The 24973-nt window shown below is 36.9% G+C and overlaps 1 protein-coding gene across 1 annotated transcript in view; it reads left to right on the plus strand.

Annotated features, from left to right (window-relative positions):
• Window positions 1-24973, plus strand: part of BTRC (beta-transducin repeat containing E3 ubiquitin protein ligase) — a 157936-nt gene that overhangs the window by 122976 nt on the left and 9987 nt on the right. Inside the window, exons 5-13 of the mRNA XM_069459999.1 lie at window positions 4991-5222; window positions 8637-8823; window positions 13713-13809; window positions 14465-14602; window positions 15052-15170; window positions 16861-17110; window positions 17601-17719; window positions 18901-19011; window positions 20558-20636. Coding sequence (XP_069316100.1) covers window positions 4991-5222; window positions 8637-8823; window positions 13713-13809; window positions 14465-14602; window positions 15052-15170; window positions 16861-17110; window positions 17601-17719; window positions 18901-19011; window positions 20558-20636 — 1332 coding nt within the window. The remainder of the gene's footprint in view (window positions 1-4990; window positions 5223-8636; window positions 8824-13712; window positions 13810-14464; window positions 14603-15051; window positions 15171-16860; window positions 17111-17600; window positions 17720-18900; window positions 19012-20557; window positions 20637-24973) is intronic.

The following is a 24973-nucleotide window of genomic DNA, read 5'->3' on the forward strand; positions in this document are numbered from 1 at the left end:
ATCTTTTTTTTTTTATGAGTATTTTGTCTAAGTATTGATCCTTTACATTTCTATATGAATTTTAGAATCAGCGTGTTAGTTTGCCTGCTGATACTTTGGTTAATATTGCACCAACTCTGTAGATCAATTTGGGAAGAATGAACATCTTAACAATATTGAGTCCAATTTATAAACATAATGTATCTCTCCATTTATTTAAATTCTTTTAAAAATTTCCCTCAGCAATGTTTTATAATTTTTGGTTTATAGGCATTACATAAATTTTGTCAAATTTATACCTAAATATTATGTTTTTATGCTACTGTAAATGTATTGGCACATGGTTTTCAAAAAATATTTTTTTTTAATGAAATTAGTATAGTGATTACTCTTAGGTGGCTAGTGACCCAAAAAGGGACACAAAAGGGCGCCTGTAAGGCATGTGATAATCTGCTTCTTGATCTGGGTGCTGATTACATGGGTATGTTCACCTTGTGAAAATACATTGAGCTGCAAACTTAAGATTATGCACTTTTGTGTATGTTATACTTCAATAAAAATTAAAATGGAAAAAATACATAGTGAGAAAGAAGAATGTATTTCAATAAGAGGGGGAAAGCCCAACTCCAGCAGTGTCTTAAGTTCATTAAGAATGTCGATTTATTGAGCATTTCACTGTGTGCTAGGTGGTGTGCTAAGCATCCTTTTCATGGGGTTTTATATTTGATCCTCACAAAACTCCAATGAAGTAGATCCTGTTATTACCCCATTTTACAGATGAGGGAAACAGAGACTCAGAAAGATCAAGTTATTTATTCCATGTCACACAGCTGGTAAATTGAGGAGGTAGAATTTGAAATTAGGTCTTTTTATTCCAGGGCCAAAGCTCCTTTAAAACAATACACTATGGGGCAGTGGTTAGGAGTAACCCATTTGAAGTGTTAATGGGTCTCAGGCAGGTATGTGTGTTTCTGCCTCACAAAAATATACTCTTATTTTCAGGGGCAGTTACTAAAATGCAGCTAGAATAGCCCAGAATAATTCATAGATTCATGAAATCTCAGTTTGTACTTCATTTCCAATAGCCAAATATTTTAAGTCCCTTTTATGATTTGATCATTGAAAACATAAGAATGTCTTGACTAAACTTCAGCTCCTGCAGTAGGATAACCAAACTGATTATATCCTAGGCAGTTTTATCTGTTAACAGTCTAATAGCAGCTGAACAAAACATGACTCCGCATGATTATAGAAATATCTGGTTTGGCCTGGGCACAGTGGCTCACGCCTGTAATCCTAGCACTTTGGGAGGCTGAGGTAGGAGGATCACTTGAGGCCAGGAGTTTGAGACCAGCCTGGGCAACATAGCAAGATCCCATCTCTACAAAATGTAAGAAATATTAGCTAGCCGTGGTGGCACATGCCTGTAGTCATAGCTGCTCTGGAGGCTGAGGCAAGAGCATCCCTTGCCAGGAGTTTGAGGTTGCAGTGAATGACCTATGATGATGCTGCTGCACCCTATCCCAGGCTATAGAGCAAAACACTGTTAAATTAAAGAATATTTAAATAATTTATTTAAAGAATAAGCAGAATCATTTCATTAATTTGTTGGTTGTTGTTCTCTGGTACTGGCATTTCTGGTCTTTAACCAGAAAACAGTACTCTGTTAGTACCCAACTAAGGTTCATTTCCACCTTTTAAAAGACAAACAGCAAATATATAAAAGATGATGGAGTGGGAGGTTTTGGTTGTTGGGATGAGAAGTGGCATTTGGTCAAGCTTGTAAACCCACCTATTTATTTGTTAGCTCCGTAAATCTTACTCCACATTTCATGAGTTTTCCTTTTCTGAGATGCAAACAAATAACCTACACAAAAAGCAGCCCTGAAGTCCCTGAAGGCCTGTGTCCAACGAGGTTCTTATTAATCATTTTTAGTCTACATCGTAGACAACAGTGGCATTTATGGTAGAAAACATCCAGCTCTGAACACCAGGGCTTGCTGTTTACAGGTGTCTGCTCTTTCTATGTAAATAGAATGGCATTAGGCCATTCTTGAAAATACACTTTCAGCTGTGTATCTTTATTTTGTAAAGAGGCCTGCATATAGGATTTAACATTGAGAAAATAAGGCAAGCCTGTGCCTTAAATAGCCAACGTGGATTATCTAAACTTGGAACAGTTTTATGGCATGTTCCACATACAGTGTGTCTAAGCAGGAATGAACACTATGGTTAAATGGGTCTCCATGCCAGATTGGGGTTACCTTAGGCATATATGCCAAAGATCCATCAAATTACTTTGAGAAGTACCTAGTTTTACTCCTTTGTGGTTATCCTGTAAAGAAAATCATACTTTCTTCAGAGTAGCAAAAGTTTCTGTTGATTCCTGAATCTTCTTACAGTGTCCCCCAGCTTCAAAACTGAGTATGATCCTTGTCTCCTCTTCTTTTCCTCATATCCATATCCAGTCTATCAGCAAATTCAGTTGGATCTGCCTTCAGAATATACACTGAATCCCGTTTTTTCTCGCCACTTCTACAGCTACTGCTATAGTCCAGGAGATTGTCATCTCTTCTATGGACTGTTAAAGTAGTCTCTTAATTGGCCTCCTTATTTCCATTTAGGTCCCTATGTTCTATTCTCCACACAGCCATGGTCCTTTTAAAAGGTGTCAGATTGTGACACTTTCATGCTTCTGGGTGTTTATCCATATGGCCTCTGTGTAGCTTCTCATCCTCCATACCTCTCTCTCCAGCAGAGTAGCCTGAGGTTCTTATATGGTGACTCTACGAAGTCTCTATGAAGGAGTAAGCAGAAGCTGCCTGGGCTTAGAAATCCCAGAATGGGACTTTCTCCACATTCTGTTAGTCAAAGCCCAGATTCTAAAGGATAGGACATAAAGTCCAACTTTTGATGGGAGGAACAGCATTCGTGTACAGGGAGCACTAGATTGTTCGGGGCCATCTTTGGAGATTAGCTACTAGAGCTGAATGACCTGGATTATTTGTCCCAGACTACTTCTGCAACCTTTTTTCTCTTTGCTCATCATATTCCCGCCACACCAGGCCTTCTTGTTCCTCGAACATGCCAGGCAGACTGCCACCCAGGACCTTTGCTTTCAAAATTCCCATTGCCTAGACCATTCTTCCCTCATGTAACAAAATGTCTAGTTCCCACATTTTTTTCATGTCTTAGTTCAAATGTCACCTCTTTCTGCAAACTATCTAATTGCTTAGACTTAAAAAACTGTACTATTTTTTTAAATTGTTTATAGCAAATCACCACAAACTCAGTAACTTAAAACAATACCCATTCATTAGCTTATAGTTCTGTGGGTCTGAAGTCTGTCACAGTGTGGCTGCTTTCTGTACTGTGGGAATCACAAGGCTGAAATCAATCAAGGTGTTGACTGAGTTCTCATTGGAAGCTCTTGGGGAAAATCCTCTTCTCAGCTTATTCTTGTTGGCAGAATTCAGTTCCTTGCCATTGTAGGACTGAGGTCTCCACTTTTCCTTACTGGCTGTCAGCCAAGGGCTATTCTCTGCAGCTAGAGCCTGACCACATTCCTGGCCACATGGCCCCCTTCCTCTTCTGCAACCAATTGGAGAAAACTCTTTTTTTAAAATTGGTACATTTATTAAACATAAACTAATGGTCCTTTGCTCAAATGTCATTGTGTTTGTGTGCTGACTTCCATAAAATGTAACTAACTATAAGGGACTCTTCACAAATATACTCCGGACAGAAGTAAAAAGGTAAACGGAAATGACTGACAAGACAGTGCCATTTCAGACATAGTTCCTTTAAAATTAATACTTACTAGAAAATGGAGTTTGATATTATTTACAATTATGCCAGCATTCACAGAGGCACACCATGAGGCATTTTTTCATACTTCCCAAAGAGTTTTATATTTCAGCTTTGAAGGTCAGTTAGCAGAGCCAGACTTGTTCTTAATAGGTAGAATTTTTATGTTCATTCAATCAAAGTCTCTTACCCCTTTCTGGGCCTATTCATTGCAGATAGTTATAGAAGCTATAACCAGATTCTTCGTATCATGCATTGTGATGCCCAGTCTTCATATGTTGACCAATTTCTTTAAGATAAAAGGCGTGACTTGCAGCAAGGCCATGTAGATGAGGAAGTTTCATATGGAGGAGATCACATCCTCATGTATATTCTGTTTAATCTCCTCTGGGTCCAGCTTCAGCGCAAGCCTCTCTGCTTTTAAAGACCTTGTGTGATTAGATCAGACTCACCTGCATAATCTCCCTACCTTAACATCAACTGATTTAGGTCCTTATTTTAATCACAGCAGTACCTATATTACTGTTTATTTGAATAACAGAAAAGGTCTGTGTACATCAGGAGCCAAGAATCTTGGGGGATCCTCTTACAATTTTGCCTACCACAGTAACATACCTGTTTTTCTGTCCCTTCATCCTGCTTTATTTTCCCCCATAGCACTATCTTCATTATATTTTCTACTCATTTGCTTATGTTTTTAATGTGTCTCCCACACTGGAATATATGTTATTGATGATAGAGACTGTCATTTCTGTGCATTGTTGTATTCCTAGCACCAACATCAGGTTTGGCACATTGTAGATGCATGGGAGACTTCTTATTTGACAGTTAAAAAATAAGTGGTGAGCAAGTAATTGTATAAATGTCCAGTAACTGGTATATATAACAAAAAGCAAATTAGTTTTGTTGCTTGCTATAATAATAATAATAATAATGTGCTTTCAACTTTCAGTTATCATCTGTGTATCTTCAAATAATATCTTTCTGTGAACTTTTAGAAATTGGATGCTTAGTCTTCCAGCAATATACCTGATTACTGACTTACCATGGTATGTTCACAGATGTCCAAATACTATTTAATAGAACAACAAACTGGGCTCAATCATATAGACATAGCGTGCCAGATCAGAAAGTCATATATATATATATCCCTCGTTTTCAGTACTAATTATAATATGTTTCTTTTAATCCCTGCCTTCTACAGACAAAACTTGCCAATGGCACTTCCAGCATGATTGTGCCCAAGCAACGAAAACTCTCTGCAAGCTATGAAAAGGAAAAGGAACTGTGTGTCAAATATTTTGAGCAGTGGTCAGAGTCCGATCAAGTGGAATTTGTGGAACATCTTATATCCCAAATGTGTCATTACCAACATGGGCACATAAACTCATATCTTAAACCTATGTTGCAGAGGGATTTCATAACTGCTCTGCCAGGTATGTCTACAGGTGTTTATAAACTATTAATTTGCTGCAGTGGTAATGGAACTGGATCTCTAGCTATCCATCTCTCTTTTTAAAAGACTTTATTGGCTTGATTTTATCAATTGGGTCCTTTAATTGTACCTTCTTGATATAAATATAAAAAAACACCAAACTCTAGAAATAAAGATTCCACTTTTACCTGTATTCTCTTTATTGCATATCCTGCTATCCACCTCCCCCACTTATTTATTTATTTAACTTTTTGAGACGGGGTCTCCCTTTGTTGCTCTGGGTACAGTATATCATAGCTCACTGTAGCCTTGAACTCCTGGGCTCAAGTGATCCTCGTGCCTCAGCCTCCCAAGTAGCTGGGACTACAGATGCACACCACCACGTCCAGCTAATTTTTGTATTTTTTGTAGAGATGGGATCTTGCTATTGCCCAGGCTGGTTCAAACTCCTGGACTCAAGCGATCCTCCCGCCTTGGCCTCCCTAAGTGTTAGGATTACAAGTGTGAGCCACCATGCCTGGCCAAGAAGCATTTTTACTTGGGTGTTTTTTTAAAAAAGAAGGGTATCTCAGGAGCCTTATAGTGGTGTTAAATAAATAAATATAGAGATAAAAGAAAATGATATTTAAAATACTTTTTTCTTGGAGGATGCTGTGGTTTTTCTGAATGCTTAATGGTGACCTAGAACACTACAAAGTCATCTGTATTTGGGGGAAATGCTATCTCAGGAAAATACAGGATTCTCATGCATTAAAAGTTTATTTTAAAAGAAAAAATAGTACAAAAATGAGTGAATCTTACCTAAAATGTCATATCTTGTTGGGGGGGGATGGGTTTTCTGATTATAGGAAATTTATAAATTTTCTTCCATGGAAGTTATAGGAAATTTAGAAAATACAAAAAAGCATAAAATATAAAAATAATATTTCCCAGAAAGTCACCATTCAGAGAGAACTACAAATGTGCTACTAGTATTTTGGCATGTAGCCTTTCTGGTTTTTCCAGGTGTATCTATTTCCTTATAAAGCTGTGATCATAAATGTTTTGTAACATTTTTTCTTCATACATTCTTTTAATGTATTTTCCTAAATGTGTGTTCTTTTAAAACATACTTTTCAGTTGTTGCACAGCATTCTTTACAATGGTTGATGCACATATTATTTAACCCTTTATTGAACAATTTAGGTAGTTTTAGATTTTTTTTTTTCCTATTATAAACTATGCTATAGTGAACATTCTTATATATCAATCTTGTGGGCATTCTAGGAAAAAAATATGAGAAGTGGAATTGCTATCTTAAAGAGTATGAACATTTTTAAGGCTTTTAATACATGCTGCCAAACTGTCCTCTAAGAAAAATAGACCAACTTGTAGCCTCTCCAGAACTGTATGTTACTATTAATACTTTGTTTTATATTTGCAAATTATATCTTTTAAAAAGTTTTTTTTCCTACATTACAAATTTCTACTGCCCTTTAAAACAAAAGAAATGCCTATTTATATCTTTAAAACAACCACTTTAAAACTGAATTTTACCTATATCTTTTGTTAAATAGAGTAGATTTTTGCCCCTTTACTCATTGGACTTTGTTTTAGCCATAGGCAAACAGTTTTATTTATGCCAACGATCTGTGTGTACCTCATTATTTTGTTCTCCCCAATCACTGAGACATGCTGCTTTCTCAAGCTTATACCACTAAGAATTGAACAGGAGTTGATTAGACCTGTGTATCCTTTGCCTAATATTGATTCCTAGTGTGTATCTGCTGACCACTCTATGAGGTATTAAATCATCGGTCTAATGCTTTATGGCCATTTAAACTTACAAACTTGTACCATCTTGGCTATGTTTAGTAAACCAGACTACTTCAAAAAATGCCTGTAATCCATTAATGTAATGGGTTTGTTTGGAATGTTAGGTGAAATTACTTCCAAAGAATTATTATAGGTTCATAGTGAGTGATCAGGAGCAGTTTGATGGCAGCCATTAAAAATACAGGAATGCATTTTGGAAACTTCTGATGGTGTAGAGAATTTCAACATAAAGATTCAGAAATTATACCATCACTGTGTTTTGCATGAAGAACTAATTATTATATCCTTAATTGGCTTATAGTCATGTTCCTTTAATAAGAATTAGGTGATGGATGCCTCCATCTGCTTATGCTTAAATATGAACATGTGATGCCAGCCAAACAAGATCCATTTAATGCTTTCTTTCCAAAGTCTGCTGAAAAGTGTGACTGATATCCATACAATCTTTATAATTAGAATAATGTTTAAGCATATTTGGATTGTTGCTAATGGCATCCAAGTGCATCTCTATGATTCAAGGGAAAGGCAAAAATTGAAATACGGTGCTCTCTTTCCTGTTTAAGTTTGTGCCTAAGGGAGTCACAGTATGAAGGGATGTTTCTGAACTATTTAAGTCTTTAAAAAACCTCTGATATGTAACCTGTAAAGAGGAATAACTGAATGTTTTTGTCTCACTTGTCAATTTAGAACAGCAATCAAAAGAAGGTTTTAGTGAGATCATCCTATTTTATAGGATCTTTTCTTCTGATGCCTCAGTACATATTTGGTTAGAGGAGAATTTAATTGGGAAGCCCATCTGGTTTACACCCCAAAGATCTACTCTCCACTGTTTTCCTCTCCATATCCTACAAAATATTCTCTGAAATGCTAACCAAGTTATCTATTGGTCTGGGATTTTTTTTTTTTTTTTTTTTTTTTTTTGCTCAACTGTCCTTTAGGTTTTATAGCAGCAGCTTTTCTCAAATACAGTTTTGTTTTTTTTTTTTTAACATCTGAAATTAAACTCATCCTTGAACTTAAACATACCTCTCTTTCTCTCGGGATGTTCCCATAACAATCTGTACTTCCTTCTCTCCTTTCTGCATGTCCAAAATTCTATAACCAGCACATTCTGACTTAGTGCCTCTCCCCCAGTACATTTAAAGGATATTTCTTTTACTGAACAGCTTTGGAACTGCAGCAGTAATAGAAACAGAATGAGAAATGGACCTAATATAGAGATTTGGGGGGGTCTGAATCACAGAGTTTGAGATGCCATCCATAGAACATCCCCTAGTGCTAAAATCCATATAGATAGATGTGAATTGTTTTCTGGAATCCTTTTTATTTTTAATGTCTTGGGGGGGTTGCTGGTTGTTAGCTTTAACTTCCTTATCTAAAGGAAGATGGAAAATACTGTTCATTTCTGTAACCTTATGGAAAAATTATTGACACTCATTTTACCCAAGCCTCTATTTGAAAAAGAAACTGAACCACACTAGGGACAATGATGTGCCTTCATAACACAGCAAATGCTTTTCTGTTTTAAAGGACCTTTTGTAAAAAATCATTCATCACCGCCTATGATCTTTTTCTTTGCCTCTTCCTCCCCCACTGAAAGCTCGGGGTTTGGATCATATTGCTGAGAACATTCTGTCATACCTGGATGCCAAATCACTATGTGCTGCTGAACTAGTGTGTAAGGAATGGTACCGAGTGACATCTGATGGCATGTTATGGAAGAAGCTCATCGAGAGAATGGTCAGGACAGATTCTCTGTGGAGAGGCCTGGCAGAACGAAGAGGGTGGTGAGCCTTTTAGCTTTCTTACTGTTACAGAGCATCAAGACCTGGCCATTCAGAGTCATTGGAAGATTGTTAGGAATCACTGAGACCACTTGTCATTTAAAACAGTGATTTTGCTGATTTGTAGCTAAAATGTAACAGAATAGTTCATTAGTTCATGAACTCAGCAGTTTTTCTTCTGACCAGTCATTCATAATATTGTGTTAATATTGCTTCACAAAAATAATGGAAAACTGCCCAGCCCTCCTGTTTAAAGCATTCTGTTCTCTGGGCAGAAATTGGTATCATGCAAAAGGGATGGTGGGCAATTTATAATGCAAGTAGATGTCTTTGAATAATACAGAAATCATCAAATCTTTCCCCTAAAATAATCCAGGACAAATGATTTTTTTTTTCCTTCAGGCGATTTCTTGCCTTTATCCTATGCCTCTGGTATTTTATCACCTTTGTAATCAAAAATTATTTTTTATGCCCAGCTAGATTAAGAATTCTAGCCATCAGAAAAAGTGAAAAATGAAATTTAGTATAAATTATTGTTTCTTCTTAAGACTTATATTTTCTCAAGATTTCTTGCTTAATTCTGAATTCCCTGAAGCATCTTAAAGCTAGCAGCCTAGGGGACTTCTCCAATTTTATTGTTGTTCTCTTAACATAATGGCACCATTTCTTTAAAACTTCTGGAAGATGCCTTTCTTTTTAGAATTTTCTCTAAGACTATGTCTTTAGAATGTCACTATAAGAAAGTTAGGTGTGGTTATACTTTAAGTCAGGTTTAAGAAAAGAAAAAGTATTCATAAATAAGGGTGCTGTTACATATTTTAGTTGATAGAAGAAAAATGGTAAGTAGGTATATGTGTGCTCAGTTATATCCTTCCAAGTTAATTTTATCAATTGTTTGTCTTGGATTGTAAAGAGGTATGAAATATTTCAGAATGGAGAATACTTTTTAAAAGATAAATGCTCATATGGATCTGCTTTCTCTATTTAGAATTTTCATAAAAATGTCATTGGCTTTTTTCCTTTGGTCTTTGAAATTCATTAACACATAAATATTATGACTTAAATGTTATACGAAGTGCTTCAGAGATTTTTGTCATTCTAGCTGTTAGGAAGACTTACTAAATTTTGCTCTCAAATTCAATTAAAGTAATCAAAAACCAGGCAATTCTTTGACTATGTAACAATTGTATAAATAAAAGAAGGTTAGAATGTTATTTCTTCTCAAATATGTTTTTTATTCTCACTTATTTCACTATTTAAAAAAATAAAAATCTTATCTTTCATACTTTGGAAGTAAACTCTTTAATAGTATAACAAAGCAAATAAGAATACAGTTATATGACATTCAGAGTCTATCATTTTGCCCAGAGTGCCAGGATGAGCCTTTGAAATAGCAACAAACAACTGCTTACATGGGAAAATTTTAGGGCAGTTGGGGTAGACATCTGAGGAGTCCTCAGAAAACAGAAAAACTGTCCTCCAGATTAACTCCTGACCTGAAATTTCAGTGATGGAGATTCATTCCCTTAGCTACAAAAGTTTTGTTCCCTGTTAAAATCCACTGTGTTCCCATTTATACTGTAAATGACAGTAAACCTTCCTCAGACATTGGGCATTTATTAAGTCCTTTTTTGAAGGCTGGGAAAACAGGAAGTAAGTGGGCAGTTCTTGGCAGATGGATATGAAAATTGCCAAAGGGTACAATAGGCTCCACAATTTTGCCTAGGGTTGGCACCAGACAGCAAGATCGGTTATGTTAGTTACAAAGAAAAAAATAAGATCATTGACAAAGATGGCTTTTGGGCCTTTTAACACATTGACTACCACACTAGAAAAAAAAATTTTTCCTTGGGAGCCACAGTGTTTTATTAAGAAAATAGAATAAAAACTTTGGGCCAGGCATGGTCGCTCACGCCTGTAATCCTAGCACTCTGGGAGGTGGAGGTGGGAGGATCAATTGAGGTCAAGAATTCGAGATCAGCCTGAGCAAGAGTGAGACCTCGTCTCTACTAAAAATAGAAAAATTAGCTGGGTGTGGTGGCACATGCCTGTAGTCCCAGCTACTTGGGAGGCTGAGGCAGGAGGATCACTTGAGCCCAGGAATTTGAGGTTGCTGTGAGCTAGGCTGACACTACAGCACTCTAGCCTGGGCAACAGAGCAAGACTCTGTCTCCAAAAAAAAAATAAAAAGAATAAAAACTTTGAAAACAAAATGATCCTTTCTAATTTAATGAAAAATTTGTTATTTTTTTCTGTGCATGAATTATATGCAACATGAAAAGTAGTTCTCACGGCTCCCAGTTTGGAGAGACTTGTGAGTTACATAGGCTTCACAAGGCCCTGGACTCAAAACTAATGTGAGTTAAATGCAACTCACATGGCAGTTAATGTGTTAAAAGGGTATGTGAAGGTGTACCTGGGAAATAATTCAGGGTCCAGTACTGATTATCTCTCTCTCCCCTATCTCTTCAAGCACAGACACCCATTCCTGCTCTTTTAAGTATTCTTTAGAGTTCTGACTATAGTCCACTGTCTTTGGCCACATTTGTCCTCTTAACTTGATATACCCCATGAAAATAGAAATACTCATCCACTCCATGTAGACCTCCTCCAGTATTCCCCTGACTTTCTTATTGCTGCTTCTGTTTCTACATGTTGCCTTTCTTCCTGTGTCAGTTGTCCTCCCTTGCTTTAAAAAAGAATTAATTTGTGATCAGTTTCTCTTCTTTCAAGTTGTCTTACCAAGCCTATTATGTCAGTAATGTCTGTTATACCTTTTCCCATTTGCTATCTTTGAAAGTTTCTTCCATTTCTTCCAACCTCTAGTAAGCAAATACATACAGTTTTCTAACAAAAGCTCTGGGTCTCTAAGATTTAACTTCCACTTTGTTGTGATTTTTTTATATTTAGGTGGATTTGACAGTCTAGGACATGAACTCCATCATTTTCTTTCTTGACTAATCCTGAAAAATGCTCTCTCTGCTCAGTAATGGTAACTCTTACAATAAAAGACCACTTGGGAAAAGTCCATTTTCTTAATCAGCAGATCACATTTTATGATAACATTCTAAATTTAATATTTAACATTTATCATATACTCACATTCTTACAGGTACTAGGCATTTCACGTAGAAGTGGTCCCTGTTGTCAGCGAGTTTCCATCGTGGAAGGTTTTGACTTAAAACGTAGATACAGACTGAGAAGCCAGTTTTCAACACCTATCCACTCCTTTTTCTAACACCTTTGATTTGAAGAAATACAGACATTTTACCAAGATGTGACAAATGCATTGAGATAGAAAACAAGCTCAAAAGTTTATATGAGTTCTGTTTCCTTAGGAGATAGAGATAGTATCATTGCATATGGAGAAAATCCTGGAGTGCCTGTATACGATTGCCAGAGATTAAAAAGAAGACAGGAATCTCAGGAATGGTGGGCATTGAGAAACAGTAAAGTAGTTAAGAGTATGGGCTCAGGAGTCAAACCTAAAATCTTTGCATTCAAAATCTATTATTTGCCTGCAAAGTGTTTATAGAATAAGATTGTTCAAAGAAGGGTACCTTTAATCCTGGATTATTTTATAATGTATATTGTTTGCCCTTTTCCTTATGCTGGTGTATTATGTTTTATTAGGCCACTTTTTAAAAACTATTACTTTTGCTTCTCCATTGCAGAATTTTCTTTTCTGTATTAACATGAAAGTTAGAGCCAAAACCTTCCTGACAGGAAATTTTCTCAACTAATTTTCAAGGTGTATAATAGGGAGAGGGCAGGGGAGAAGCACTCCTGGGGACATCGAACAATTAATTATATTGTAATGGAGCTATAGAGGGAGGAGTGGATGACTGGCCCAGAGAAAACATGATTTCTCTGGTGCCAGGATTACACTCAGAGGCATTTCTGCCTATCTCCACTTTGCAAGGCACGGTGCCAGTGAGAACAGCAGTTAGTACACCCATAGTGGGGTTTACTAGCTGCCACACCGTGTTTGGTGGGTTCTTAACTTCAGGATGAGGAATTAAATTTTTTGCCCAGCAGGAAGTGATTGCCATTTACTGATTTTTTTTTGTAACAAAGATCTAACTTGGGATATGAGTATTCCAAAGATGTGCTGTCATAAGGAAGGAGATGCTAACAAATATTGCTCACTGGAATCAGAAAAGGCAGTAAAATGCATATATAGCCAGGAACACACCTGTGAAAGTCAATTTCATGACTTAGACTTGACAGCACAGTGCTGTTAGGTATTTCTTTTCATCTTTTCATCTTCTTCCCTACCTGCTGCTGGACACTCTTGCGATCCCTTTGTTTTCTGTTGAAAGGAACTGAATTGCTCCTTTCAAATCGTAGCTGTCTGGGTGACTGAGCAACCTCATCCCACACAAATAAAGACCTAGAAAAAGTGATCTCTGTGACAGAGGCATTGCTGCTGCCCACAATGCTGGGCTCCACTGACATAGCTTTTCTCAGTGAAACAAAGTGACACTGTGGCATGTGCCAGTTCAAAGTAATAGTTACTGTTACAAAGAAATTTTCAAAATATGAGGCCAGTAAATCTATACAGAAATCTAATAGACCAATGGGTGAATTCTGATTATATATATCCCATTTGTCTGTGACATTATAATATTCCTAAAGGCCTGATACTCTGATTCTACATTAAAAATAATCATGTTTTACCCAAAAGCAAATCAATGTTGATAGAATTTCTTAGAACCCAGAAAGTTTCTCCTTTACATGGGACTCCTAAAAATTAGGCTTAACTTCGCACTTCCCCAGGCTAGTTGTGGAGATTATGTGGAATGGTAACTGTGAAAATATTTGAAGAAATGTGAAACTCCTTGTAAATGTGTAATATGATTTTCATTTGGGAAATATTTGTTGTTTTGTAGGGGACAGTATTTATTCAAAAACAAACCTCCTGATGGGAATGCTCCTCCCAACTCTTTTTATAGAGCACTTTATCCTAAAATTATACAAGACATTGAGGTAAGAATCTACGTATTTGGGGGTATTTGCCAAATGGTAGAGAATTATCAGCATTCTTTAGTCACAGTATTGTTAGGGCAAACCCATTAAGGTTTATTGATGTGGGTTAAAAATCTCTTTACAAGTGAGTAGGGTGAGTGAAATATAATAACTTGCTAGGCAAAATTTTTAAAGCTTTTAAAAATTGTTTACTGATAGATAAATAGATGAGAGGAAATGACACATTCATGCAATAGCAGTGAGACTGTTAAATTTGCACTCATAAGCTGATATTTAAATATTTTCTGAATTGAGTCTCCATGGAAGCTCATGGGTAGAAATGGCCACCACATATAAAAGAAGAGTACTGAGCACATACCCTCACATAGTACAAAGCTGGCCCTCTCTTGGGGGGTAGTCTCCTTCCACCAGATTTATTATGTATTGATTGAGTTATATGTAGGAGAGGCCTAGAAAATAAATCTTTAATTACCTTGCAAATGGAAAAGTGTTTTATACATTTAAATAGTAGCTTTTTAAAGCCATAATTTTAGTTTGCCTTAAGTTTTATATCTCCCATAGAATGAGGCATTGAGCCATTGGTTGCTATTAAAGTCAGAGAAGAGTTTGGTTCTGGTCCTTTCCTAATTACTGCCTCTTTACCATTCCTTCTCAGACAATAGAATCTAATTGGAGATGTGGAAGACATAGTTTACAAAGAATCCACTGCCGAAGTGAAACAAGCAAAGGAGTTTACTGTTTACAGTATGATGATCAGAAAATAGTAAGCGGCCTTCGAGACAACACAATCAAGGTGAGGTTTCTTCAGTTGCGGGAGGGTAGCTACCACACTCATCATGCAATCCAAGTCATAAACTCTAAGCATTATTTCTAGAAAGTAAGTAAAAATTTTAGATTGTTTTCAGTCCCAAAAAGCCAAAATAATTTCCTTAAAGGACAGACATCTGCTTGCCCCCAAAAGAGTTAAATTCTCTTCTTGAAGTGCACGGAATGGGCTTATTACTCATTTGGCCTTCACGTAATTATAGGCTACCCCTGTCCCTTAATGAAAAGGATAAAGTTTGCATTAGGACTGAGGCCGTATATATATATAACTGCTTAGCTATACTTACAGAGAAGAATGCATTCCACACTACGGTAGGCTGTGATTCTTTTGGCGGAATCAAACACATAATAGGGCCAACAAGTCTCCACAGCACTCCATTATCACGGTGATCAAAAGGATCTTGTTTGCCATCCTAGATCTGGGATAAAAGCACATTGGAATGCAAGCGAATTCTCACAGGCCACACGGGTTCTGTCCTGTGTCTCCAGTATGATGAGAGGGTGATCATAACTGGATCATCGGATTCCACGGTCAGGTAGAAAATTTCAAATGCTCTTTTGAACTCTGAAACATAAGCTCTGCTCTGTTCTTTGTCATAGATAGTAATTTTATATATATCTGCATGAATACAGTTCTGAAACTAAAAAAGAATAAACCATCAGGCCCTCCCCGCCAGCACCTATCATTTTTGTCGGTCTAGAACTAGAAAACTTGATTTAGGAATGATTGCAGTAGATTTACATTTTTGTGCATTTAAGAAACTATACATTCTATTTTAATTTGGAGAATCATCCATTATAGAAACTTTTCTTATCTTTATGGTAAACCATGCATTCCTTACAAAAACCACCTCACGGGGAAATGACATGAATGCAATGAAGCCTTCTTTTCAGGAGGTTATAACTATAGCACAGGCCTGTAGTATCTCCTTTAAAATGTGTACAGGTGAGCGGGTGCTCTCTCTTTGCCAGCCCCTCCTCTGCCATCCCTGCAGTTTTTAATTGTGATCTTCACTCAGGGAGGGGCCTTCAATTTCCAGAGGCAACGGTGATTTGATGACACAGCCATTATGCAGCTGGAGTCCGGGAAGCTTGAGTTCTGGGTACCAGCCGCACTGCTGGAAACCTCTGTTAGGAATTTTGCCTTAAGCTAAAAGATTTAGCAAACATAATGCATCAAAAGTACTTAAAAAAAAAAAACCTAGAAAAAAAGCAGTTAACTGCATTGTTAGATTCTCTGAAGTTAAATGTTTACCATTCCAAGTTATCCTCTGTGAATAGAAAAGGCTGTTCCTATTTTTTGTCTTATGACTTAAAGGCATAGCAAACTCAGTCCTTGCAGTTATCGATATTTAACATTTATTGGTGCTTGTGGAGTGCCTTATGGAAACTGAAACATAGTAGATGCTAACATCATTTATAGGGTAAGGGGGAAAATGATTTTCTAAAAAGGGGGCTAAACCAAGAAAAGAGAATAAAATGTTTTTAAACCCAAAATAGATAACACAAAAATAGGGTAATCAAAGTAAAATATATCGTCACACAAAATTCTCAAGTTATCTAAGCATCCGACACTCTTCTGTGAAGCCCATGTTTATAGTGGGAGGGCTGTTCTTGACCCCAAACTCCTTCAAAGCTCAGAAATGGGGGCTTAGACTTAGAGTCTGGGTAATCTTGGCCCTTGACCTGTGTAATGAAACCTAAGATCCAGGGTAATCAACTCAAATGCACATTACTTCTTGTGTGGCAGACGCATCTTGGCCTATGTCAGTTCTGATTCCTGAGAGCTGTTGATGGGGTGGGCACTAATACTGCTGATATTAATCAGATTCCCCACTTAAACTGCAGCTTATTAATGGTATCAATTTAAATGTCAGCAGTTCTATAATCTTCATGTCTGGGCCAAATTATTAAATGATGATGGCTGCTGCCTCATCCCTACCCGCCACACCTTGCCCACATTTCAAGCAGTGTGTCTTAAGGATTTCACACTGGCAGCATCTCCTCCCCTTCCTTCTCCCAGTCTCCCAGTGCAGCCTTTTCTCATCTACCACTTCCCCATGGTCTATCAGTACTCTTTACCATAGCTCCACCTCAGTGCTGCAAAAGAAGAGTAAAGTTATAACCCTTCCCATGAAAATATGGACAGTGGCGGGGAGCATGATGGTCAAAGACGGGTAACAAATTTTAGGTGAATGCCATCTAAATCTCAGATATTCCTTCCAGAGTGTGGGATGTAAATACAGGTGAAATGCTGAACACACTGATTCACCATTGTGAAGCAGTTCTGCACTTGCGTTTCAATAATGGCATGATGGTGACCTGCTCCAAAGACCGTTCCATTGCTGTGTGGGATATGGCCTCCCCAACAGACATTACTCTCCGGAGGGTGCTGGTCGGACACCGAGCTGCTGTCAATGTTGTAGACTTTGATGACAAGTACATAGTTTCTGCATCTGGGGATCGAACTATAAAGGTAATAAGGCATTTTTCACTAAGTCCCCAACTTAGAATAGGGGAGTTCATGTGAAAGATTTGATCAAGGGCAATTTCATATTTAAACATCATTGTAGAATAAGAAAATATTTAACTCAGAGACTAGTCTATGGGTAAAATAGTAATAAGTGAGACAAGTTGTGCAACAATTTTGACTAGGTATTTTATACCTATAAATAATGGTGAGTGTGAGAAGAGCAGGGGTAAATTTAGGTTCAAGAAAGTATATCTGGAAGACCAGACTAACCCCGTAAGAGTAAATCAATTTGAGGAATTCTCATATCATAGCAGCCAGCTACATATTAGCCCTATATTACCGTGAATTAAAATTCGTGTCTTTATTTGTTTGAGAAGTTGACTTCCCCCTAATGGCTCAGTCCTGTATTCTACTTCCCCAAGACTACCATTGCCATAGATTTTTATCAGTAAAAGCACCAGAATCAATTCCTCGATACTACTCTCTGTTTCAGGTATGGAACACAAGTACTTGTGAATTTGTAAGGACCTTAAATGGACACAAACGAGGCATTGCCTGTTTGCAGTACAGAGACAGGCTGGTAGTGAGTGGCTCTTCTGACAACACTATCAGGTGAGCACCAGGTGCCCTGTCCCAGAAAGGATGGTTAGTACCCTCCAATTCGTTATTTGTGCACAGATCATACCAACCTTCAACTGTGTTATGTTTAAAATCATCTGTTTTTTCTTTCTGTAGCTTCTTAAAAGGTCAAATGTTTGCCCCAAGCAGAGAGGCACACAACAAAGCCTTTTGCTAATGTGTTTCCTTCCTATCATAGTTTCATCACCAGCTAGACCTATTTCAGAGGTACTGCTTGAATAAGGAAGTGAGCAAGTAAGACAGGTAGTTGGAAGTTGAAGGCCCTTTTTAAATTTCTCCTGTCTACAAGTTAAAGTGCTAATAAATAGCTAGAGGCCTCTTCTCTTTGCCATTGTTTTTAAGAAAAGAAAAAAAGATTTGTTTCCCTACTAGAAATTGTGCAGTTTTATCTTAGCATTACATAATTGGCCAGAGAGTAACCTGTCTTTGAAATTATGAAGATTTCACAGTTGAAGTATTTTTTGGTGTTTTCCCTTCACAAAGATGAATGACACAGATAAGATTAGAATTTGGAAGATTTATTCATCCTCTCCCTTCGTTCACTGAAGTACTAAGAGGATGAAGAGGCCATTAGAACAACAAACAGAGCTACTGTTTTGTCTAAGGAAATTATCATTCCTAGAAATCACTTGGATTGGTCTGAAAGCATATAATTTTTAAAATTAGAACACAGAAGTTTTTGAGAACTGACTTGGTATTTCCATTATATGAGAAAGACTTTCCTGGACAGTGGGTGAAAGCAGAGTGTCTCAGTGGCAGAGGTGCTTTGTGAGGGCAGGAGTCACCAACATTCTGGTTCTCATTTGGAGTGGTGATTTCAGGAAGCATAATTTTTGGCTTCTTTGTTTCCCTTTCAGACAACTGTGTGTGTTGAATTCATCCTTTTTATGTCTGGGAGAACCTGGTTACAGAATTATATAAAGCATTGTGCTTTGAAAATACATATTACATTTGAACTTAAACCATACATTTTTCTGCCTGAGTCATAATGGCAGAAAGGAAATAAATTACATCGAAAGCAATACATTTTTGTATGGGTGGTGATTGATTTTACTTTTGTGGATTTTTAAAAGATGTATGAGGTATATTATTATACCATTCCAGGCTTTGGAAAGAATACATGAAAATTCACTTGACTCAATTTTCTTTTCCAGATTATGGGACATAGAATGTGGTGCATGTTTGCGAGTGTTAGAAGGCCATGAGGAATTGGTGCGTTGTATTCGATTTGATAACAAGAGGATAGTCAGTGGGGCCTATGATGGGTGAGTTTGCTAACAGAGTTTTTTAAAGGCCACATCTTTTTTTTTTTTTTTAAATCCTAAGGGGGTACAAATGTTTTTGTTACATGGATAGCTTTTATAATGCTTTAGTCAGGGCTGATAAAAAATCCACATCTTTATCCTTCCTGGTTTGTGATGTTAAACATAACCTTTCCTTGTCTGTAAAAGCTTTTAGATTTTATAGAAAGTACCTGATCCAATATTCCTTTCTCTAATCTACCTCTCCTTTGTTTACTCTTTTCTAAAATATTCTTCCCAACCATTTTATTGTACTTGTTTGTACAAGTACATGATTTTCATTAATATTTTGGTTACTTGGTTATATGTTTGTCTACTTTGCCCTATAAAGCAAAGAACCAGACAAACCCAGTATAACAGGATATGCATGTAAAATGGTAACTTATTAACAAAATAGAAACACTAGAGGGCAGTATTTTGGGACCTTAGTGTGGTAGGGTCTTGAATTTTGATCTCTTTGAATAATTTCTAAAAGTATAGCTCTGTTGTCATTACTTCTGCTAGCATTTCATTTAGAATGAGTTCAGTCATCTTGACTTTCTTCTAATTTTAGTGGTAGTGGGATCCATTCATGTTGTTAATATATGGTGTCTGCTAAGCACAGAATAAATGCATACAAAAGTGTATTCACTTATGAAGGACTCTTTATCATTACTTCTTGTCAGAGTACCTGATTTGGGAGGTGAGGGGTGGCCAGCTACAGTTCAGATATCAGCAGCTTTTTAAATATAGGAAACTACTTAAAATGTTCTCTTAGTTCACAGAGCTGGCTGTACTGACACATTAAGCCAACTCAAGCAGCAGGAAGTGTAGCCGACTCACTTCCTGTGCTTCAAGTCAGCCATCATTGTCATACCCTTGGGAAATTGTTCAGGGTGTGATGACATGTTCTGGGTGGGTCAAGGCTATATTTTCTCATTGCCCTGGCTTTGATCTGTACCTACCTTTCTTAGGATTTGTCTGTTACATACCTTGAGGAAACCTGGCCTATAATTGATTTTTGAAAGGGCTAGACTTTTCTTCTTTAAATCAAAATATGAGGGTTCACTTATATAAATTCCAGTGCTTTTAAGTGGACCCCAGTCCCCTGGTACATGTGACCTGGGCCACTCTTAGAACTGACCAGAAAGAGGATGCCTCAGAGTTAATAGATTTCTAGGTCTAAGTAATCTCTTATCAATAAGAGGTCTGCACAAGATCTCCTCTTGATCCCAAAGTATGGCATAACTTTACCACTATCTATCTTCAAGTTGGTTAAAGCTAACCTGTTTCTCGTTTTTAGGTTAATCACGTACATTTTCCCCTGTTAACACCAATAACCTGTACCCAAGAATGAATGCAAGAACCAAGTCTACAAAACAAAAAAGTTTATATATGTTCCTGTGAGCTGGATTTATCGTATAAACTATATTCACCATCCATATTTATTGTCATGACTTTTTGCTGTTCTTCCCTGTATTCTCTTAATTTTGCTCTTAACTGAAATTTTTGTCCCCTTTTTTATCTTTAGAAAAATTAAAGTGTGGGATCTTGTGGCTGCTTTGGACCCTCGTGCTCCTGCTGGGACACTCTGTCTACGGACCCTTGTGGTAAGAGCCTTGTTGTTCAGAGGAGGTTGCAGAGTAGGTAGGGGAAGAAATTAAATGTTGATGTGCTATGGAATATAGATTTGGATTTAATAGTTAAAACTTCACAAAACCTTCTACTAAGTGAAAAGGCAACCAATACATGACAATAAAATATGTTTATATAATGCCTTTCATCCAAAAGTGCTTTAGAGACTATATATGGAGAGGAATGTGGCAGCTGTTTAACAGCTGCACAGCAGCCCTACACAACAGTTTAGTACAGGAAGTGAATAAGAATTCCATATCCACCAGAAACAGCAGGAGGTACTAAGGGAGTGAGAATATGATTATTCAAATTGGAACCTGTCCAAAATCTAAGGACCTGCACACCTGTGCCTTCAAATAGTGCCCTAGGAATTTGCATGAACCCCCTGGTCAGCCCCTTAGTTCTGCATCCTATTCAAGGGCTAATGCCTCCAGCAACTTGAATGCCATCTTTTTTTTCCCCATACACCACCTTGTCTGAACCATTTGACACTTGGGGAAAGAAGTGATTCAAAAGGAGGAATGTCACCTTCAAAAACACTAAATTCTTTATTGTGTTGTTAGCCAAGGGCTCAGATTGGTAAATGCTGCTTCGATTAGAAGATTAGATGGGACATCAGGATCAGGATGGACAGAATCTTTTGCACAACTCAGGGAAAAGATGAAGCATTTGAAGCCCATTTGAAATCCTTACTCTGAACATTTAGACAGCCTTGGCTCTGGAGAAGAGAAAGGGTTACATTTCCTGTCTTCCTTGTTGGATTTAAAGTTCATGTTTTGGCCAGACATACTGGTTCATGCCTGTAATCCCACCACTCTGGGAAGCCGTAGCAGGTGGATTGCTTGAGGCCAGGGGTTTGAGACCAGCCTGAACAAGAGTGAGACCCCGTCATTATAAAATATAGAAAAATTAGCCAGGCATGGTGGCATGCATCTGTAGTCCCAGCTACTTGGAAGGCTGAAGCAGGAGGATCGCTTAAGCCCAGGAGTTTAAGGTTGCAGTGAACTATGATGACACCAGTGCGTTCTAGAGCCCAGGCAGCAGAGTAAGATCCCGTCTCAAAACAGATATAATTAATTTTTTTAAAAACTCATTTTTTTTAGCACCAAACATACTTTACCTGCATATTTCACACATATCTTTTTAAATGGGCACTTTATTTTTTTTCCCCAGAGGCAGGGTCTTGCCATGTTGCCCAGACTGGAGTGCAGTGGCTGTTCATAGGTGCAATTGTAGCATGCTGCAGCCTCAAACTCCTAGTCTCAAGCAGTCCTTCTGCCTCAGCCTCCCAAATAGCTGACACTATAGGTGTGTACCGCCCAGCCTAAAATGTGTACTTTCATTCATTTATAATTAGGCTGACTAAATCTGGTTTTTGACGTTTAATTATCTTCCATGAAACTGGTCCCTGGTGCCAAAAAGGTTGGAGACCACTGATAAGTCATACAATATGTAGCCTTTTGTATTTGTTTTTTTTTATTTTCACTTCCTTTGAGATTCATCCATATTGTTACATGTACAAATTCTTTGTCACTTTTTATTGCTGAATAGTATTCCATTGTGTGGATAAACCAGCTTGTTTATTCATGAACCAGTTTAAGGACATTTGGAATCCAGTTTTTGTTGATTCTGAGTAAAGCCCATGAAAACATTCGGTATGGGCTCTTCTAAGTACATATTGTTTTCATTTCTCTTGGGTAGATATCTAGGAGTGTGATTTCTGGATCCTAAGATAAGTATATGTTTAACACATTGACCACCATGTGAGTTGTATTTAACTCAGGATAGTTTTGAGCCCAGGGCCTCATGAAGCAAAACCTTGCAGTTGGTTCATGAAAATCTTGATGTTCTTATTGTTACAATTAATATTGACAATTTAATTCTAAAAATGTGGATTGTGTTGCATATAATCACGCACAGAAAACAATAAAAAACAACAAATTAGAAAGGATCTTTTTGTTTATTAAAATACTGTGGCCCCAGGGAAAAATTTTTTTTCTAGTGTGGCAGTCAATGTGTTAAATTTAAAAGAAACTGCCAAGCTATTTCCCAAAGTGGCATTATGGGATTCTGCAAATGTAAAGCATTTTGCATTTTCACTAACAATGTATAAGAGTTCCATTTTTCCATATCCTTGCCAGCAATTGGTATTGTCAATATTTTTTAAAATTACAGCCATTTGAGTGTGTGTGTATCGATATCTCATTGTAGTTTTAATTTGCATTTCTATTGTAGCTAATTATGTTGAATATACTTTCGTATGTTATCTTTCTTTTATGAAGTTGGTGTTCAGATCTTGTGATCATTTTATTTATTGAGTTATTTTTTCAAATAGATTTATTGAGGTATAATTGGCATACACTAAAGTGGACATATTGAAAGTGTACCATGTTGTAAATTTTGACAAATGTATAGCCTAGTGAAATCGTAGATGATGAAGATATCCCCATGCTCCTTGATAATCCCTCCTTCCCTTCCCATTCCATCCTGTCCTGCTCCAATCTCCAGGTAACCACTGATCTGCTATCTGTCAGCATTGATTAGTTTGCATTTTCTAGAGTTTTATGAAAATGGAATCATATAGTATGTACTTTTTTGCCTGTCTCTTTTTACTAAGCATAATTATTTTGAGACTCAACCACATTGTTGATGTGTATTAATAGTTCATTTATTTTTAAAAATTGCTGAGTAGTATTCCGTTGTATGGTTATACCACAGTTTATTTATCCATTTGCCAGTTGATGAACATTTGGGTTGTTTCACATTTTTTTCTATTACAAATATAATTTCTATAAACATTTATGTACAAGTCTTGGGATGAATATATGCTTTTATTTCTCCAGGGTAAATAACTATGAGCAGGATGACTAGATTATATGGTATATAGTGAGTGTATGTTTAATATTTTTAGAAACTCCCAGACTGTTTTCCAAAGTGGTGGTGCCATCTTACATTACAGTATAAAATGTGTGAGAGTTCCAGTTATTCCATATCCTCACCAATACTGAGCGCACAGTCTTTTCAATTTTATTCATTCTAGTAAATATGGTACCAATAGTAGTACTTCATTGTGGTTTTAATTTGTATATCCCTAATGATTAGTAATGTTGAGCATCTATTCATGTGCTTATTTGCCATTTGTATATATACTTTGATGAAGTGTCTGTTTAAATGTCTTTTGCTCATTTTTAATTGAGTGGTTTTCTTATTAAGTTGAACTTCTTGTACGTATTCTGGATTGCAAGTCCTTTATCCCTGCAGTGTGGACTAGTACTGGTGTGCAGCCTGTTAGGGACCCAGCTACAGAATTCCACTGCCCCACCCCATGGAAAAATTGGCTTCCATGAAACCAGTCCCTGGTGCCAAAAAGGTTGGAGACCGGTACAGTTTGTCGGATATATGATTTGCAACTATTTTCTCCCAGTCCATGGCTTATTTCTTCATTTTCTTAAAAATGTTCTTCCAAAAGCAGTTCTTAATTTTAAGTCCATTGTATCAGCTTTTTCTGTTATGGCTTGTATTATTTGCTATTATATCTTTAAAAATCTTTGACTAATTTAGAGTCACAAAGATCTTCCATATGTTTTCTTCTAGAAGCTTTATAGTTTTGGGTTTACATTTTGGTCTATATGGTCTGTTCTGAGTTAATTTTTCTATATGGTACAAGGTATAGATTAAAGGTTTTTTTGTTGTTTTTTGGGTTTTTTTGCTTATGGATATCCAGTTGTTCCAGCACCATTTGTTCAAGAGACTGTCCTTTCTTCTTTAAATTGCCTTTTGCAGCTTTGTCAAAAATGAATCAACCATATGCAAGTCTACTTCTAAAAACTCTGTTCTATTCCATTGATCTTTTTGTCTCTCTTGATGCCAGTACCATTCTATCTTGATTATTGCAGCTTTTTAGTAATTCTTGAAGTCAAGTAGTATGAGTCCTTCACCTTTGTCTTTGTCAAAGTTTTTTGAGTCCTTTGAATTTTAATGTGAATTTAAAAAATCAATTTGCCAATTTCAACCCAAAGAAAGTCTGCTGGGATTTTTACAGGAATTTTGTTGACTCTAGATCAATTTGAAGAATATTGACTTCCCCAAAATATTGAGTGTTTGAATATAGTATGTCTCTCCATCAGTTTAGGTCTTTTTAAATTTCTCAGCAATGTTGTAGCTTTCAGTGTGAAGGTCTTGCATGTCTTTTGTCAGGTTTATTCCTAAGTGTTTCGTATTTTTAATGCTGTTGGAATTGGTATTTTTAAACCTCAATTTCTGATTGTTCATTGCAAATATGTAGAAATACACTTTTACTTCTTTCTCAATC

Source organism: Eulemur rufifrons, chromosome 28, assembly GCF_041146395.1.
Source record: "Eulemur rufifrons isolate Redbay chromosome 28, OSU_ERuf_1, whole genome shotgun sequence".
NCBI classification, from domain to species: Eukaryota; Metazoa; Chordata; class Mammalia; order Primates; family Lemuridae; genus Eulemur; species Eulemur rufifrons.